Source organism: Cinclus cinclus, chromosome 1 (assembly GCF_963662255.1).
Source record: "Cinclus cinclus chromosome 1, bCinCin1.1, whole genome shotgun sequence".
Classification (NCBI taxonomy): Eukaryota; Metazoa; Chordata; class Aves; order Passeriformes; family Cinclidae; genus Cinclus; species Cinclus cinclus.
This window is the reverse complement of record NC_085046.1, coordinates 150,797,687-150,814,108: the sequence shown is the minus strand read 5'-3', so window position 1 is coordinate 150,814,108 and position 16,422 is coordinate 150,797,687. Positions and strand designations below refer to the sequence as shown.

Genomic DNA, 16,422 nt, shown 5'->3' with positions numbered 1-16,422 from the left:
CTCCTTCCCTCCCCCTGCACCTCATTTCCCCACCCGCACCCCCTTCTCTTCCCCTGCACTTCCTCCTTCCTTGCACCCCCTTCCCTTACCCCTCTTCCCAAAATCCACCCCCTGCTCTCTCTCCCGGGCATGGACTACATTTCCCGACGAGCCAAGCGGCAGCGCCCGGTGACGGCCGCGGAAGAAGCCGAGTGTTGCCGAAACCTTACCGGGCCGAGACGAAATGAGTCGAGCGAAGCCGAACTCAGCCGAGCTCCTAACGAGCTGACCCGAGTGACTCCAAATCCAGTCGAGCAGTCAGCGAACCGAGCCTAACCGAACCTAACCGAACCCCCACGAAGCACCAAGCCGAGCAGACCCGAGCACAGCCGAATCTAGCCGAGTCCCGCCGAGCATAGCCGAACATAGCCGAGCCCCCACCGACCCTACACGAACCCGCACCGAGCCGAGCGCAGCCGAAGTCAACCGAGCGGATCCGAGTGCACCCGAGTGGCCCCGACTCAAGCCGAGGGTGAGACGCGCCCCTCACCCCATTAAGGGACATTTGGGGTGACAGGAGCCCCCCAGGCCGGTGCGGAGGAGGAGCGGGGCGTCTCCAAAGTGGGGGGACAGGACGGTGGGGACGATAGGGGTGCGGGGGTTGGGAGGTTGTGGGTTGGGAGGAAAGACGCGCTGTGGGACGGGAGGGGGTGCGTGGAGATGGGGGTGCAGGAGTGGGATTTGGGGTGCAGGAGTGGGATTTGGGGTGTAGGGGAGGTAGGGAGGTTAGGACTTGGTTCAGAGCTGAGATTTGGGGTGCAGTGCTGGAGTTTCAGAGACGGGGGAGACGTGGGATGCAATCATGGGTGCAGACCCGGGATTTGGGGTGCGGGGGACGTTTAAGTTGCAAACACAAGGCTTGGGGTGCAGGGGGAACTTCGGGGTTCAGGGGAAGATCGGGGGTGCAGACCTCGGGTGTTGAGAGATATTTGGGGTACAGAAGGAGATATGATGTGCAGGGGGAGATTTGGGGTGCAGACACAAGACTCGGGGTTCAGGAGTAGATCTGGCATGCAGCCCTGAGGTGCAGGGGGAGATTTGGGGTGTGGGAGGCGATTTGGGGGTGCAGGAGGAGATTTGGGGCACACACCTGGGGGAGCAGGTGCCCTTCCCTTTCCAAAGGCCGGGTAGTGCCACGTGGCAGGTCTGGCCCTAGCCCAGGTGGCCTCCAGCTGAGGAGTCCCAGCCCTGTCACAGCCAAACACGCCCCTTTTTCCACTCCCCTTTTTGCCAGAAACACAGACATTTCCCCCCAAAAAACCCAACCCCACCTACGTGGGATGTGGGTGATGCTCATGGGTGCCCACACCAGGGTGGCCCATCCTGAGGTGCGTCCCGAGGCGATCCCAGCTTGTCCCCCCGGCTCCTTCCTGCAGGATTTTGGCCATGACAGAGGTGACCAAACGCATCCTGGTGACAGGTGGCACTGGCTTGGTGGGCAGAGCCATCGAGAAGGTGGTAGCCGATGGAGAGGGGCAGCCGGATGAGGAGTGGATCTTCGTGTCCTCCCGAGATGCCGACTTGACGTGAGTTGGGATTTTTCCTTGGAAATCCAAGAATTTGCTCTATGAACTCCAAAAAATTTCCCCATCCCAGGATTTGATTTTTCTTTGGAAACACCTCAATATGCTCTGGTGACCTAAAATTTCCCATCTCAGGATTGTGTTTTCCATTGGAAATGCCTCAATTTGCTCTGTTGACCCTACCAAATCCAAAATGTTCACTTTCCACTATTTGATTTTTCTTTGGAAACAGCCCAATCTGCTCTGTTGGCCCCGACAAACCCCAAAATTTCACATCCCAGAATTTGTCTTTTCCTCAAAAAGACCCTCCACTCTGCTCTGTTGACCTCACTGAACCCCAGATTTTCCTATCCCAGGATTGGATTTTTTCTTGGAATCACCCCAGTCTGCTTTGGTGACCCCAGAATTTCCTATTCCTGGATTTGGGTCTTCCTTTGAAGCACCCAGTCTGCTCTGTTGACCCCACTGAATCCCCGAATTTCCCATCTCAGGATGGGGTTTTTCCTCAGACACACCACAATGTGCTCTGTTGACCCCACTGAACCCCATATTTTCCTATTCCAGGATTTGATTTTTCATTGAAAACAACTCTCTGGTCTGTTGTCCCTGACAAACCCCAAAATATCACATCCCAGTATTGGGATTTTCCTTGGAAACACCCCATTCTGCTCTGTTGACCTCGCCCAATCCCAAATTTTCCCATCCCAAGACTGGGTTTTTCCTTAGAATCTCCCCAGCCTACCCCCACTGAAGAACACAAACATTTCCTCTCCTAGGAATGGGTTTTTCCTCAGAAACACCTCAATTTGCTCTGCTGACCCCACTGAATCCCAAAATTTCCCACTCCAGGAGCAGCTCTGAGACTAAAGCCCTGTTTGAGAGGCACAAGCCCACCCATGTCATCCACCTGGCCGCCATGGTTGGAGGCCTCTTCAAAAACATCCGCTCCAACCTGGATTTTTGGGTGAGCACCTATGGAATTGGCACTGTTGGGATCCCTGTGGGTGCTGTGCTCCCTAAATTGGGATATGGGTACACAGGGATGTGGTTTACTCTGCTCCCAGAGCCAAACCAGAGCTCTAGTGGTTTCTGGAGTTACTGATGAGTTGTTGATGAAGGGATGTGGGGATCCCCGACCCCACGATCCTGATAAACGTCCCCATTCCCAGAGGACAAACATCCACATCAATGACAACGTCCTGCACTCGGCCCATGAGTCAGGAGTGCAGAAGGTGGTCTCCTGCCTCTCCACCTGCATCTTCCCAGACAAGACCACCTATCCTATCGATGAGACCATGGTGAGAATCCCCATTCCCACACAAAATCCAGGGAAAAGTCTGTTCCCTTGCTTAATGTATCCACTCTGATATTCCCAGATCCACAATGGGCCACCTCACAGCTCCAACTTTGGCTACTCCTATGCCAAGAGGATGATTGACATCCAAAATAGGTGAGTTGGGGACATGGGAGCACCCACTGATTTCCAAAGGGAATCCAGTGGGATTTCCAGGTAGAAGCTGGAGAGATACCTGGGCTCAGCAGGTGCAGGTGCTGCTGGCTGGGGTTTTTTGGGGGCACATCAGTGCTGGAGGGCAGGGACTTGACAGCCCACCCACCATCCCTTCCCTGCTCTCATCCAGGGGTTATTCGGAGCAGCACGGCCGACGTTTCACCGCTGTCATTCCCACCAATGTCTTCGGGCCACACGACAACTTCAACATCGAGGACGGCCACGTCCTGCCAGGGCTCATCCACAAGGTCTACCTGGCCAAACGTGAGGGTGGCAGGACTTCCAGGGATCTTTTGGGGGAGAAATGAGGGGTTTTTCTTTCCCCACATGCTCTGTGGGAGTGAGTGAAGGTGGCTGTGGTGTTCATGGCTCCTTTCTCCTGCAGAGTCTGGCTCTGCTCTGACCGTCTGGGGAACAGGCAAGCCCAGGAGACAGTTCATCTATTCCCTGGTAGGTGTGGCCTTGGGAAGCAGGGAATGGGGCTGGAGGATCCATTGGCGGGACCCCAGAGGGGTCTGAACCCCCCTGGCTTGTCCTGGGCCATCCCCAGGATTGTGTCCCCTTGGGATGGGAGTGCTGGGGGACATCAGTGACCCCTCCAGGAGCTGTGTAATCTTCCACAGGACTTGGCCCGGCTTTTCCTTTGGGTCCTGCGGGAATATGATGAGGTGGAACCAATCATTTTGTCAGGTAAGCTCTGGCTGCCCCCACCCCAAAGTCCCCTCTCCATGAGGGAACAGCCACAATCCTTCCCTTCACAGTGGGAGAAGAAGATGAAGTCTCCATCCAGGAGGCAGCAGAGGCCATTGCAGAGGCCATGGAATTCAGAGGAGAGCTCATTGTATCCTTCACAAAAGGCTAAACCCCTCTTCCCACCAGCTCCCCTGGGAGATTTTGTGATCCAGAGGATCCTTCCCACCAAAGGAGCAAAAGCAGGACCTGTTTTTCCTCCTTAATCCTTCCCATTCCAGTTTGACACCACCAAGTCCGACGGACAGTTCAAGAAGACAGCCAGCAATGCCAAGCTCCGGCGGTACCTGCCCGGATTCCAGTTCACACCTTTCAGGAAAGGTGAGATGGGGAAGTCTCCAGGAGACACCGGGGGTCCTACCCTGTGCCATCAGCCTTGGTGGCATCAAGGTGGCCCATCCTTTCCAATGGGGTATGAGGGTGCTGAAACATGGGTATGGGTTGCTCAGGGAGGTGGTGGTTTCTCCATCCCTGGAAATATCCAAGGTCAGGTCGGATGGGGCATGGAGCAACCTCATCTCTTGGGAGGTATCTCCTTGGACTGAAAAAGTCCATTCCAACCCAACCTATCCCATGAATAAATGACCAAAACCCATTGCTAGTCCCCAAACACATCCTGTGATTCTTTGACCAAAATCCATTTCCCAGTTCCTAAACCCATCCTGTGATTCTTTGACCAAAATCCATTTCCCAGTTCCCATACCTATCCTGTGATTCTTTGAGCAAAATCAATACCCAGTTCCAAAACCCATCCCATGATTCTCTGACCAAAATCCATTCCCCATCCCCAAACCCATCACATCTTCTCCTTCCCCAGCTGTGAAGGAAACCTGTGCCTGGTTCAATGCCAACTATGCCAATGCCAGGAAGTGACAGCAGCAGGACCGGCATCACCCGGCACTGGGATCATCCTCTTCAACTCAGGGTTGTCCTTTGCTGGGGCAGAGGACGGGGCTGGGGGGGTGACAGTGACATTTCCAAAGCAAAAATAGGAGCCTGGGGAGCAGCTCCCACATTCCTGTTCCACTGCTGGGAGCAGCGCAGGACACCCAGGGCAGGGGGGAGGAAAGTTGGGACATCCCAAAAAGATCCCAAATCAAGTGGTAGGAGCCAGGTGGAGCCATCACAGTGGCTGTGTCCTAGAGGGTGGTGGCTCTGAGCTGTTAATGTGCTACACTAATTACCTGCAATTAGGCATAATAAAGGGAAGGCAATCAGGATTTCAGGGCATGGAAATGGTAGTAGGGAATTTGCTGCTGCTCTTGGCACATAGGGATTATCCCACAGCCCCTCCCCATCTCAGGATAGGAATGGGAAAGAGCTGTACATGTGGCATTTATTAAAATATATGCAAATAGCCTAAAACTGGTGGGATAATGAAGATCTGCCCTGTATACACATCCAGTGGCATCTTTAGGGTCCATGTTCTCCACCAGGATCTGGAATAGTCATAAAAAGGGTTAAAACCCCTCATGGAGAGGGTAGAAGGTCAAAAATGGGGGGATGAATCTGTGGCCAAACTACTGCTGGTGGTGTGGATGTGGCAGAATTCCTGCCCAGGAATGGCTTTCTTCCGGCACCGTTGTCCAGCCTTGGTGACCCCCTGGCACGGGGACCTACAGAGGAGACAGAGACACCCGTCAGCACCCCAGGAAGCCACCAGCAGGAGGGTCGCCCCCTGAGGTGACACCAAGCCATGGAGAAGGGACATTCTGGGTGGTTGGTGCTCACATGTTGGCCCTTGGGCTGCAGGGTTTGGGCTCCAAGAGCTTCCCAGCATCCATGACTGGCTCCAGTGTCACCTAATTTGGGAAAAAGGAGGTTCATGGGGATGTCCCTTGTCCCCTGGGGTGCCTTGGCCATCCTTCAGCACACCCTCTTTCACCCCAAATTCCTCCCTGTATGTCATGTCCCCAGCCCTGTCTTTTTCCCAATGGGTTATCCCACACCCTGAGATGCCACCATGGTGAGGACACCCCAACCTTAGAAGATCTGACCCTCAGGGAGACCCAGCTGGCCCCCAAGAGCAGGTTTTGGGGGACACTACTGACATGGGGACATCCCACCCAGCACCTTACCCCACATGGGCTCGGTGTTGTCCTCCGGCCACCAGGGTTGGGTGACATGCACCCTGCAAATCCAGGAATGTCCTTGGCCACCTCTTGAGGCTGCTCCAGGTATGAGGGCTCTGCAAAAACATGGCAGGGGTGGAGATAACCTCCCATGCTCCTGTCCCCACGTGGAGGAGGGGGAAAACTCTGGAGTGGTAGCGCATGCTCTGACAGAGCTTGGGGACACTCTGGGATGATACACATGTCCCAGCACAAGATGGGGACATGTTGGGGCTTTGGATCTGTGTCCTACACCCACCACATCTCCCACCTCGCAGGCAGCTCATCTCCATCCTGTCCAGCTCCTCTTGCAGCAGGTCCATATTGCATTCCCTGTGTGGGAAGAAGGAAAACCAGAATTCCATCACCTTAATGGCTTCTGTGTCACCACCACAATGGAGACCGGCACCTCTCCAGCCTCTCCACACCCTTCTCTGAGCAGATGTAGGTCAGGGAGTTGGGAAGAGGCACCCAAAAGCCATAAGAAAGCCATCAGGATGTGTCACGTCCTTTCCTGGAAACTTCTGCCAGATGGCTCCAGGATGGGGCACCCAGGGATGTGACACTGAGCAGAAAGAGGACATAGAGTTGGGATGAGATGTCCAAAAGCCATAGGAATGCCATCAGGATGTGTCCCCTCCTTTCCTGGAGACCTCTGCCAAATGGCTCCAGGATGGGAAATCCAGGATGAGGCACCAAGGATGAGACACCCAGGACAGACCATCTGAGCAGAAATGGGGCAAGGAGCTGGGATGAGGTTCACAAAAGCCATAGGGAAGCCACCAAGATGTGTCTTGTCCCTTCCTGAGACTTTCTGCGAGATAGCTCCATGGTGGAAAATCCAGGGTGGGACACCAAGGATGGGAACTAGCAGCTCCCAAGGGCTCCATGCCACCTTCTCAACCATTTCCTACCTCTCTGGAGTCGAGGTGAGCCGGTACCGGGGCTTTTCCCGGGAAACCACTGGCTGGATCCTTCGGGCACCACAGCAGGTGGATGCCACCAGCCAATGCCCTGTGGGAAAATGAGGGTGAAAGAGGACAGAGCCCCCCTACAGGGTGCTGTGTCCCCAACCAGTTGTCCCCACACTCATCCCCACCTGTCACAGCAAGGACCAGGAGAGCAGAGATGGCTGGGATGCTGAGGGTGCTGGAAGCGAGGAGGAGGAGGAGAAGGATGGCCTGGAATGATGCTGGCACCAGTAGGAAAACCAAGAGCATGAAGTATGAGCTGTGTGGGATGCAGGAGGAGATGGCACTTTGGCTCTGACCTGTGGGATGGTGAAGAAGAGCGTGGTGTTGGCATCCACCAGCTCCCATTGATCCTCCAGCACCCATTCCAGCTCACCATCCAGGTCAGGGATGGCTTTGAGGTGCTCCAGGTGCTTTTCCAGCTGGCTTTGTGCATCTTCCAAGGCTGTCAGCATCAGCTCCAGGTTCTGGTTGACCCTCTGCAGCTTCTCCATCACCTCCTGAAGGACTAGGATGTTCTCTGTAAATGGAAAAGATGGGTATAGCAGTGGGATGAGCCAGGGAAGATGCACTCTGTTGTGAAAAAAGCTGGGAATGGGATTTGCCGTGTTCCCACCTGGCTGGGGATGAACATTCTGAGCTCTTTCTTGCTCCTGATGGAGGTTGGATGGGATAACCTGGTGTCCTCCCCGGAGCTCTGCAGCCCCACGGCTGCTCACATTCTCTGTGGGAAGAGAAAAGAGGTTGGATCAGTCTCAAAGTGGGACATAGGAATGCTGCAGCATCCCAACCCTGGCTCATACCCATCTGGTGTGCGATGTCCTGTACAAGCTGGGCCATGGGGGTTTCATCCAGCACCAGCCGCGTCCAGGTTTCCCAGAGCTCCTCCTGAGGTGTAAATTTAGGGGGTGATGATGGGGGAATGCTGTTTTTCCCCATGGACACCCCAAAACGAGCCCTTGGCACCCCTGGGTGCTCCCTGCACAAGATGGGGGAAAGACAGAGGAAGGGGTTTGGGGATGTAAAATATGGAAAAAGGTGTGAATTCACCCCAAAATTTGGCCTTCACCCACCAAAAAGCATCCCTTCACCAAGCAAAGAGGCTGCCCAGGATGGGGATCCCAGAATCCAAATTTCCCAGCTGGGGAGAAAGCCAGCCACTGGACAGTGACAGGAGTCCAGGTGTGACATCTCCCAGGATGTGGCTTCATCCCAGAACTGGCTGTCACCCGGGGTTGTTTTGAGGGGAATTTGTGTGGGGAACCCCAGCTCTGGGGAGGGAGGGGTCCCCACCTTCTTTGGGGGGGCTGCAAGGCTCAGCCACCCCAAAAACGAGGCAGTAGCACAGAGGAGCAGCACAGCCCAGGAGCTCTGGAGCAGCATGATGAGAATGGAGGGAGTCCTGTGGGGAAAAGGGGGTGGGGAAAAGCCCCCCCATGCTCATGGACAAATTACAAGACTCCCCCTCCCCAAATTTTGGGAACCCACCCCACTAAGGGAACCTCCCATAGTCCCAAGGATGCCAGTGGGTGAGAATACTGTGAGAAGAAGAGGGTGAGGAGTAGGAAGCAGCTCCCACCCCCAGGGTCAAATTAGGGGACATCCCCTCAGAGAGAACCCCCCACGAACTCTGGATGCCAGCAGGTGGGGGGAGGAGAGCGGGGAGCACCTGCCACATCTACAGGCAACTTTGGGGACCTCCCCTACGCCAAATTTAGTCCCGACACCCCTGGTAGGTTCCCCCCCCCCGTGGCCCCAGGGCTGCCGGTCTCCGCTGAGCGCTGCGGGGAAGATTTGGGAACAGTCGGGAACTCCCTCCAGGATCCCCACGCGTGGACCTGCGCGAGCCACGAGGCGCTGGCGCCGGCGCAGTTTCCCTTCCGTACCCCTTTTACCCCGCCTCTTAAAGGCAGTAAGACCAATAGGAGAACGGGGTGTGGCTGCGCACGACCAATCAGCGCTGGGGGAGTGGCTCTGGGGGCGTGGCATCGCGTAGAAATGGAGGCGTCCGAGCTCTGGGTCGGGTTCGTGGGCGCGGGGCGCATGGCCGGGGGACTTGTCCGGGGGCTGCTGCAGGCAGGTGCGGGATGGGGGGGGGGGCGACCGGAAGGCCCGTGACACACGGGCAGGGGAGGGGACATGGAGACAGTTCTGGTCTGGCGCCTTCCCGGCGTCCTGTGGCGCGAGGAAGCTTGGGGGACATGGGGACAGCGCTGTCTGGACGCTCCTTGCGCTCCCTTTCCTGTTATCCAGTGGGGGGACATGGGGACAGTCGTGTCTTGACCCGTTTCCAAAGTCTCCGCCCGCCCCAGGGTCCCTGTCTTCCAATGCAGAGACGTGGGGAAAACCCTGTCCTGCCTGTTCCCAAGGTCTCAGCCCTTCCCCAGGTCCCTGTGCTCCATTGGAGGGACATGGGGACATCCCTGCCTTGGCCTATTCCCAAGGTCCCAGCCCTTCCCCAGATTCCTGTCCTGCGCTGGAGGGACATGGGGACATCCCATTTTTTCTGCTCTTCCCTGGTGTCCCTATCCCACAGATTAGTGTGGGGTTGGGGGACAGCCCTGTCCTATCCCAGTCCCCCAGGACCCCTGTTCCCCAGGTCAGTGTGGGGACATGGGGACAGCCGTTTTCTGCACCCCTCCCCAGTGTTCCTGCTCTCCCCAGGGTCCCTGCCCCCCAGGTCAGTGTGGGGACATTGGGACAGCCCTGTCCTGCCTCTTTCCCTGACATCCCTGTCCCACGGATAGTGAGGGAACGGCCCTGTCCCTGATCCCCGTGTATCCCAGATTGTCCCTGTCCCATAGCACAGTGTGGGGACAGCCCTGCCCATCATGGGCACCTCCATTGTCACTGCACCCTGACACAAGAGGGTACCTGTGCGTGCTGCACCAGAAGGATCTATCCCCTGCCCCCTTTGCTCCATGTCCAACTGTGGGATCATGCTGGGACTGGAGCAGTCACATCCTAGTGGAAGTTGGGGTGTCTGGGTTGTGCCGGGGTGTCCCCCCAACCCTGGGGCCACTCTGACCACTCACCCTGTTCCCTGTGTCCCTCAAGGGAAGGTTCCAGCCAGCAACATCCTAGCCAGCGCTCCCTCGGACAAAAACCTGGAGGCTTGGAGGGTGAGTGGGTCCATGGGGCTGGGAGATGTTGGGATATCCCTCACAGTGGGGTCAGAGCACCCTTTGCCCCCACACTGGGGTATGGCTCATCCTGTCCCAGTCTGGGTGAGATCCAGGCAGAGCCTCGGCGGCTTTGTGACCACAGCAGGTCCCCAAGCTATGCCTCTGCCTGTGGACGTGCCATTACTGTGGGGGTGCTGATTTTGGGATGCTGTTTTTGGGGGTGCTGGGCTGTGATCCCTCTCCTTGTCCCCGGGCAGGAGTTGGGCTGCCGGACCACGCATTGCAACCTGGAAGTGGTGCACAGGAGCACCCTGGTCTTCCTGGCCACCAAACCCCACATCCTGCCGGGTGTCCTGGAGGAGATCCGTCCTGCTGTGGGGTCCCACCACATCGTTGTGTCACTAGTGGCTGGCATCACCATCCAGACACTGCAGCGGGTGAGACTCCTCCTTTTCTCCTCTCCTGCTCCTCCTTTTCTCCTTCTCCTCCTCCTCTTCCACCTCCTCCTCGTTCTCTCCTCCTTTTTCCTTGTCCTCCTTCTCCTCCCCATCTTCTTCTTCTCCTCTTCCCCCTCTTCTACTTTGTCCTCCTTCTCTCCTTCTCTTTCCTGGTCCTCCTTCTCTTTCCTTGTCCTCCTCTCCTTCTCTTCCACTTCCTCATCATTCTCTCCTCCTTCTTCCTTTTCCTCATCCTCATTCTCCTCTTCCTCCTTCTTCACCTCTCCTTCTTCTCTTCCTCCTTCTTCACCTCTCCTTCTTCTCTTCCTCCTTCTTCACCTCTCCTTCTTCTCTTCCTCCTTCTTCACCTCTCCTTCTTCTCTTCCTCCTTCTTCACCTCTCCTTCTTCTCTTCCTCCTTCTTCACCTCTCCTTCTTCTCTTCCTCCTTCTTCACCTCTCCTTCTTCTCTTCCTCCTTCTTCACCTCTCCTTCTTCTCTTCCTCCTTCTTCACCTCTCCTTCTTCTCTTCCTCCTTCTTCACCTCTCATTCTCCTCTTCTTCCTTTCCTCCTCCTCTTCTTCTTCCTCCATTTGCACCCAGGCCCATGCAGGACACACCACTGTGGCATTGTCCCTGCTTGGCTGCACCTCCAGCCCCCTCCCTGTGCTCCTTGCTTCTCCACCAGCTGATGGGTGACACCCACTGGTGTCTCGGATCACCCTTGGGCACTTCCCAGGGCTGGCACCCCTCCTCCCATCCCCATCTTTTCCCAGCTCCTCCCGCCCTGGACCAAAGTTCTGCGGATCATGCCCAACCTGCCCTGCGTGGTGCAGGCAGGGGCCATGGTCTTCTCCCGGGGCAACAACGCGGGTGATGAGGAAGCCACACTCCTTAAGAGTCTCCTGTCCTCCTGTGGGCTCTGCGAGGAGGTCCCCGAATCCTACATTGACATCCACACGGGGCTCAGCGGCAGCGGCGTGGCCTACGTAAGCCAGCGGGACAGGGGACACTATCCTGGGATTTGGGGTGCCCTCCTGCCTCGAGGTTCACCCCTGGGTGCTCCTCTCTTCCCAGGTGTACCTGTTTGCCGAGGCGCTGGCCGAGGGTGCAGTGAAGATGGGAATGCCGGGTGCCTTGGCCAGCAGGATCGCGGCACAGACGCTGCTGGTGAGTCCTTGGCACACACCGGCATTGCTTCCCTTCCCTCCTGCCCTTGAGCTCCACAACATCCATTGGGATGAGGTGCTGGATGCCACTCTGCCTCAGTTTCTCTTTTTGGAAGCCAAAATGAGGTCACCAGAAGGGCAAAGAGCATGGGGGTGGGATGGTCCCTTGCCATGGGGGTGTTGGGATGGTGATGCCATCCAACCACAGAGAGGGGCATTTGGGAAATCTCATCTTCTTGGTGTCCGTAGGGTGCAGCCAAGATGCTGCTGGAGACAGGGGAGCACCCGGCAAAGCTGCGGGGGGACGTTTGCACTCCCGGGGGCACCACGATCTACGCCCTGCACCAGCTGGAGAAGGGAGCGCTCCGGGCCACTGTCATGGATGCTGTAGAGGCGGCTACCAACCGGGCATGTGACATGGCCAAGGACTAGTGGATGAGCCCCTTCTGGGACAGGAGGGGTGATGGGGACCAAAGGGAGCTCCTCTGAGGAGTAGGGAGATCCTGGCATCTTCAGGAGAACCTGGATGGGGGTGGGAAGTGGTGGGGACATGTGTTACCTCTGCAGGGCTGGAACCAAATAAATGTGGCCAGAGCAATGGAGGTGTGGCTTTTTGTGGTCCCTGAGGAGCTGTGGAAGCCATCACGGGGTCACTTCCATGGGGAGGTGACATCCATGGTTTCCAGGGATGGAGCTGGTCCCATGCTGGCTCCGCGCTCACTGGGGAATGGTGGTGGCACCAAGGTCACCAAGGATGACACTGGTGTGGGATGTGCAGCACTGAGGAAGAGACTTTTGGGCATGGGGTGATCCCAATTTAACTCTGCTGGGGTTGGGAGAATGGCTGCATCCCTATGGTCAGAGCCATATCCATGAGGATGCTGGCCACATTCCAGAACTATGGACAAGAGCTCAAACAGGCAAAAATCTCCACAACAATCCCCCCCTGGCACCAGGGAATGGGATGGAAGCCAGATCTGCTCCCAGCTCCAGGAATATTGAGGAGGTAGAAACTCAAATTTGCTTATCAGGAGAGGATCCAACCCTTTTCCATGTCCTAATTATGCTCCATTTGCCTCCTGGCACCTGCACAGATGCAATTAGCAATGATTTGGGAACTGCTTTGAAGATGAAAAGGTTTTTTTTTCTGGGCAAAACATCACTGGTGGGAACATCTAGTTGCTGAGCCCTGACTTTGGATAAGGGCTTAGAGTACCAGGACAAGGGGAAATGGCTTCCCACAGCCAGAGGACAGGGTTAGATGGGATATTGGGAAGGAATTCCTCCCTGGGAGGGTGGTGAGGAGCTGGAATGGAAATCCCAGAGAAGCTGGGATTGGCTTCTCCATCCCTGGAAGTGTCCAAGGCCAGGTTGGACTGAACTTGGAGCAACCTGGGACAGTGGAAACTGTCCTTGACCACAGCAGACAGGTGGAATTTGATGGCCTTGCAGGTCCCTTCCAGCCTAAAGCATTCTATAATTTTATATTCTCACCCCCCCAAACCAGTTCAAAGACCTCCAGCCCAGCACCTTCTGCTGATCTTTGCAACATTTTTGTCATAGAACTGAAGCCTCCTGTCATTCACAAACTCCTGTTTTAAATGAGCCATGGCCCAAGCTCAAAAATCTTTTTGTGGGGCATTTTTGGTGCAAAAGATGATAAACAGAAACATGATTTTACACAATTTTACCCCATTGGTATGGAGAAGGCCACACTGAGAGGACAGAACCCCATGAAGGTCTCCCTGGTGCCACCCCAAATCCCTCTGGGACAGCTCCATGTGACAGTTCACAGATGACAACCTCCACGTGGGAATAAAAATCCATTTAATTTCCATAAACTCTGAGCGAGGAGATAAAGATCTGACAAGTAAAAACCCCCACCCACCCGCTGACACCGGCAAGGCAGCAACAAGTTGTTAGTTTAATTTCCCTCTTCCAATATTTCAGCTAAACACCCTAAAATTTCAACCAAATCAGGTCAGCAGCCACTAAATTCCTATCAAATGCCTCCAGTATTCCAAAGCAGTGCCAGAAGCCGTCCCTGCTTCAACCTCAACTCACCCAGATGTGTCCTTCAGCCCCGGCCACCCCACAAACCCTGTGAGGAACACCTCAACCCCCAATCCCTGAAGCCTTCAGCTCCAGGAGGATGCTCAGGTGATGGTACCTGGTTCAGCAGGTCTCTGTGGTCCAGGTCTTCCCAGCTGTGATGGGAATGGTGGAGGTGACTCTTTCTCCTGGATGCCACCCAAGTGTCCCTTTCCCAATCCAGTGCCTGAAGGAAGTTGTCTTAGACCAGCCCCAAACCATCCCGGTTTAACAGGATTCTGTTTTGGCAGCGGGAAGGGCATCACCAGCCTCTTCCAAGATGGAATAATTCCCCTGCAGCACCTCAGGAGTGGCCTCTGTCCAGCTGGCTGTGCCCCCTCAGCCCTGCTCTGGGATTTGGGGAGTTTTCAGTGTAACATGCCCCATTATCTCAGGGATGCTGAGCAGGTCCTTCCCTCACCCCTTCTCTCCATGGAATTGGGGGAACTGGGCAATTTGAGGGGGAGTATCCACCCCCTTTCTGGCAGTGCCAGAGACCAACGGCCACAAGGGATGTAAAAAATAGCACCTCCTAAATATATTTAGGTAAGGAACAACCCTGGAATTCGAGTTGTTGCACAAAAATCCCCTAAATTGTGACCCACAGGCATCTGGGCTTCCTGATCCCCAAGGAGTCATGGTCACAGGGGTGAATGGCACCTCCACTGTCATCGCCCTAGGACAACTGGGGTGTCCCCAGCTCTGTGGCCAACCAGGGGTGGTTGGTAGCCAAAAGGTGAGTGTTGCCCCTCCCCTAGGATTGGGGGCTGCGGCCGCGGTGCAGCCGCTGCGCCATGGAGATGAGGGAGCGGAGCTGCACCAGCTTCAGCGGCCCCACTTCCCGGGGGTCCTGTCCCTCCAGCCAGCGCAGCGCCGTCTCCAGACCCTGGATGGCTTCCCGAGCTGTGGGCAGCAAAGGATCTCCTCCTTCTCCACCCCTTTTGCCACCAGCTGCTTCTTCCTCCTCATCCTCCTCAGCCCCGCAGCCCTCAGTGCCTTCCTCCTCAATGTACTCCTCGCCATCATCATCCTCCTCCACACCCGGAGCTGCATCATCCAAGTGCAACCAGTCGGACACTTCCTCAGGAGCCAAGCGCTTGAAGGCCAAGGCGGCCAGGTGGGTCAGGTCGCTGAAGATCTTGCTGTCCCCTCCGCCTTCCTCCCCTCCTGGGGTGTCCCCATGCTCTTCCTCGCCGGGCTGTGGCTCAAAGGCAGCACGCAGCCCCAGCAGCCAGCACTTCTCGATGGATCCGGGCGGGATGAGATCCCAGGAGAGGCCAGCCAGGTACAACATGTCCTTGAGGAGGAAGGACCTCACGAAGTCTGCAGGACTGCCAGGGCCACCACAGGACACAGCCAAGCGCAGCAATTCCCGTTTGTAGAACTGCTTGAAGGCTGACACCACCCCTTGCTCCAGCGGCGCAGGGATTCGGCCTCCTGCTCCTGCCAAGCCGCTCCCGGAAGGACCCTTGGAGAGGAAGAGCGCGCGGATGGACCCATCTGGTGTCTGGAGTGGTGGGGAATCCTCAGCTCCTGATCCAGAGCGGGATGGAGTGGAGCTGAGCAGCAGCACGGCTTTCTGCTGCAGGCAGCTCCGCCGCAGGTACCGTTTGACCCCCGGCACAAAGTCCTCAAAGAACCAAGCCTGTAGAAGCGCTGGCGCCAGCCGGGCCTCAGGGCTGTAGCGGTAGCAAGCTGGGAATTTCTCCTGGTTGTGATGCCGGAGGCTGGCGGGATCACGGAGACCCCCAACCACCAAGGGCTTGAGTTTGTGGGAGCCGGTCAAGTTGGCGGCCAGCAGCACTGTGACGCGCTCGCTGCGGGCCGGACGCCTTGCCGTGATTCCAGCACCAGGAAGCAGCTTCCAGAAGAGCCTGGTGATGTTGGCATTGTAGATCTGCTCATCCCCGTAGCCGCCGGCATCGGGCAAGATCTCGGAGCGGGTGGCCGGAGCACGTTCAGGCTCGGCGGAGATGCCACCCTCACCATAGATGCGTTGACTGGAGATGCCGTGGCGCTTCTGCCAGCGCCAGAACCAGCCATGGCTTGCCTTGAAGGTGCATTCAGGCCCGTAGATCTGCCGGGCGAAGGCTTCAGCCTGCGCCTGGATGAGGGGCCCGGAGAGCGGCACGCCGTGCTGGCGAAGGGCGAGGAACCAGGCGTAGACAGCACGGTCAATCTCCTCCTCGTTGGCCAAGCGCATCTTCTTGCGCTGGGTGCCCACCTCACCGCCGAGCTGCTCCAGAAACCAGCGGAGCTTCGCCTCATCCTTCAGCCATCCCCGGAGTGTGCCCCCCGGCACCCCGAAGGCCCGGCACACTGACGCCTGGCGCTCGCCCTTCTTCACCCTTTCGATGGCCTGGAGCTTGTCCTTGATGGAGTAGGCGCGGCGAAGCGACATCTTCACCGACACCCCCCCGGGTGATGCGCTGCTGCCTCCGCCTCCACCTCCACCTCCTCCTCCTCCTGCCCTCCGCCCTCCCGCCATTCCCCCGCCCTCCTCCGGCTCCCCCGCGGGCATGGAGGAACCCCCTCATCCATGGGAATGGGGGGCGCGTTATAACCGGGGAGGAATGCGGGGATGGGGTGGGGGGGGGCGCAGCGGCGCCTTTGTCTCAGCTCCGGTCCCCCGCATGCGCGCGCCCCACCACAGCCAGTAAATTGCGCCGCTTCCCCCCCTTTTCCTCGCCAACTTGGA

General features: G+C 56.8%; 3 protein-coding genes across 5 annotated transcripts; 2 read left to right on the top strand and 1 right to left on the bottom strand.

The window, feature by feature from the left end:
* The first annotated feature begins 1,425 nt into the window (after positions 1 to 1,425).
* GFUS (GDP-L-fucose synthase) lies at positions 1,426 to 5,042 on the top strand. Its single transcript, XM_062504469.1, has 10 exons — positions 1,426 to 1,565; positions 2,412 to 2,526; positions 2,732 to 2,860; positions 2,939 to 3,012; positions 3,203 to 3,336; positions 3,458 to 3,522; positions 3,696 to 3,762; positions 3,834 to 3,913; positions 4,044 to 4,143; positions 4,640 to 5,042. Exons 1-10 carry the CDS (start codon positions 1,426 to 1,428, stop codon positions 4,693 to 4,695), a joined length of 960 nt encoding a protein of 319 aa, XP_062360453.1. The 3' UTR covers positions 4,696 to 5,042.
* Positions 5,043 to 8,898: 3,856 nt separating this feature from the next.
* PYCR3 (pyrroline-5-carboxylate reductase 3) lies at positions 8,899 to 12,153 on the top strand. Of its 3 annotated transcripts, none has more exons than XM_062504457.1 (6): positions 8,899 to 8,984; positions 9,962 to 10,026; positions 10,287 to 10,466; positions 11,301 to 11,453; positions 11,542 to 11,634; positions 11,883 to 12,153. In XM_062504457.1, exons 1-6 carry the CDS (start codon positions 8,903 to 8,905, stop codon positions 12,063 to 12,065), a joined length of 756 nt encoding a protein of 251 aa, XP_062360441.1. In that variant the 5' UTR covers positions 8,899 to 8,902; the 3' UTR covers positions 12,066 to 12,153. The 3 variants fall into 3 exon arrangements, with proteins under 3 accessions (XP_062360441.1, XP_062360431.1, XP_062360422.1); XM_062504447.1 differs by having other exon boundaries at positions 11,241 to 11,453; XM_062504438.1 differs by lacking the exons at positions 11,301 to 11,453; positions 11,542 to 11,634; positions 11,883 to 12,153 and having other exon boundaries at positions 10,287 to 11,267.
* Positions 12,154 to 14,478: 2,325 nt separating this feature from the next.
* On the bottom strand, positions 14,479 to 16,245 carry TIGD5 (tigger transposable element derived 5). The gene has a single exon (XM_062515011.1). It carries the CDS (start codon positions 16,243 to 16,245, stop codon positions 14,479 to 14,481), a length of 1,767 nt encoding a protein of 588 aa, XP_062370995.1.
* Positions 16,246 to 16,422: the final 177 nt, after the last annotated feature.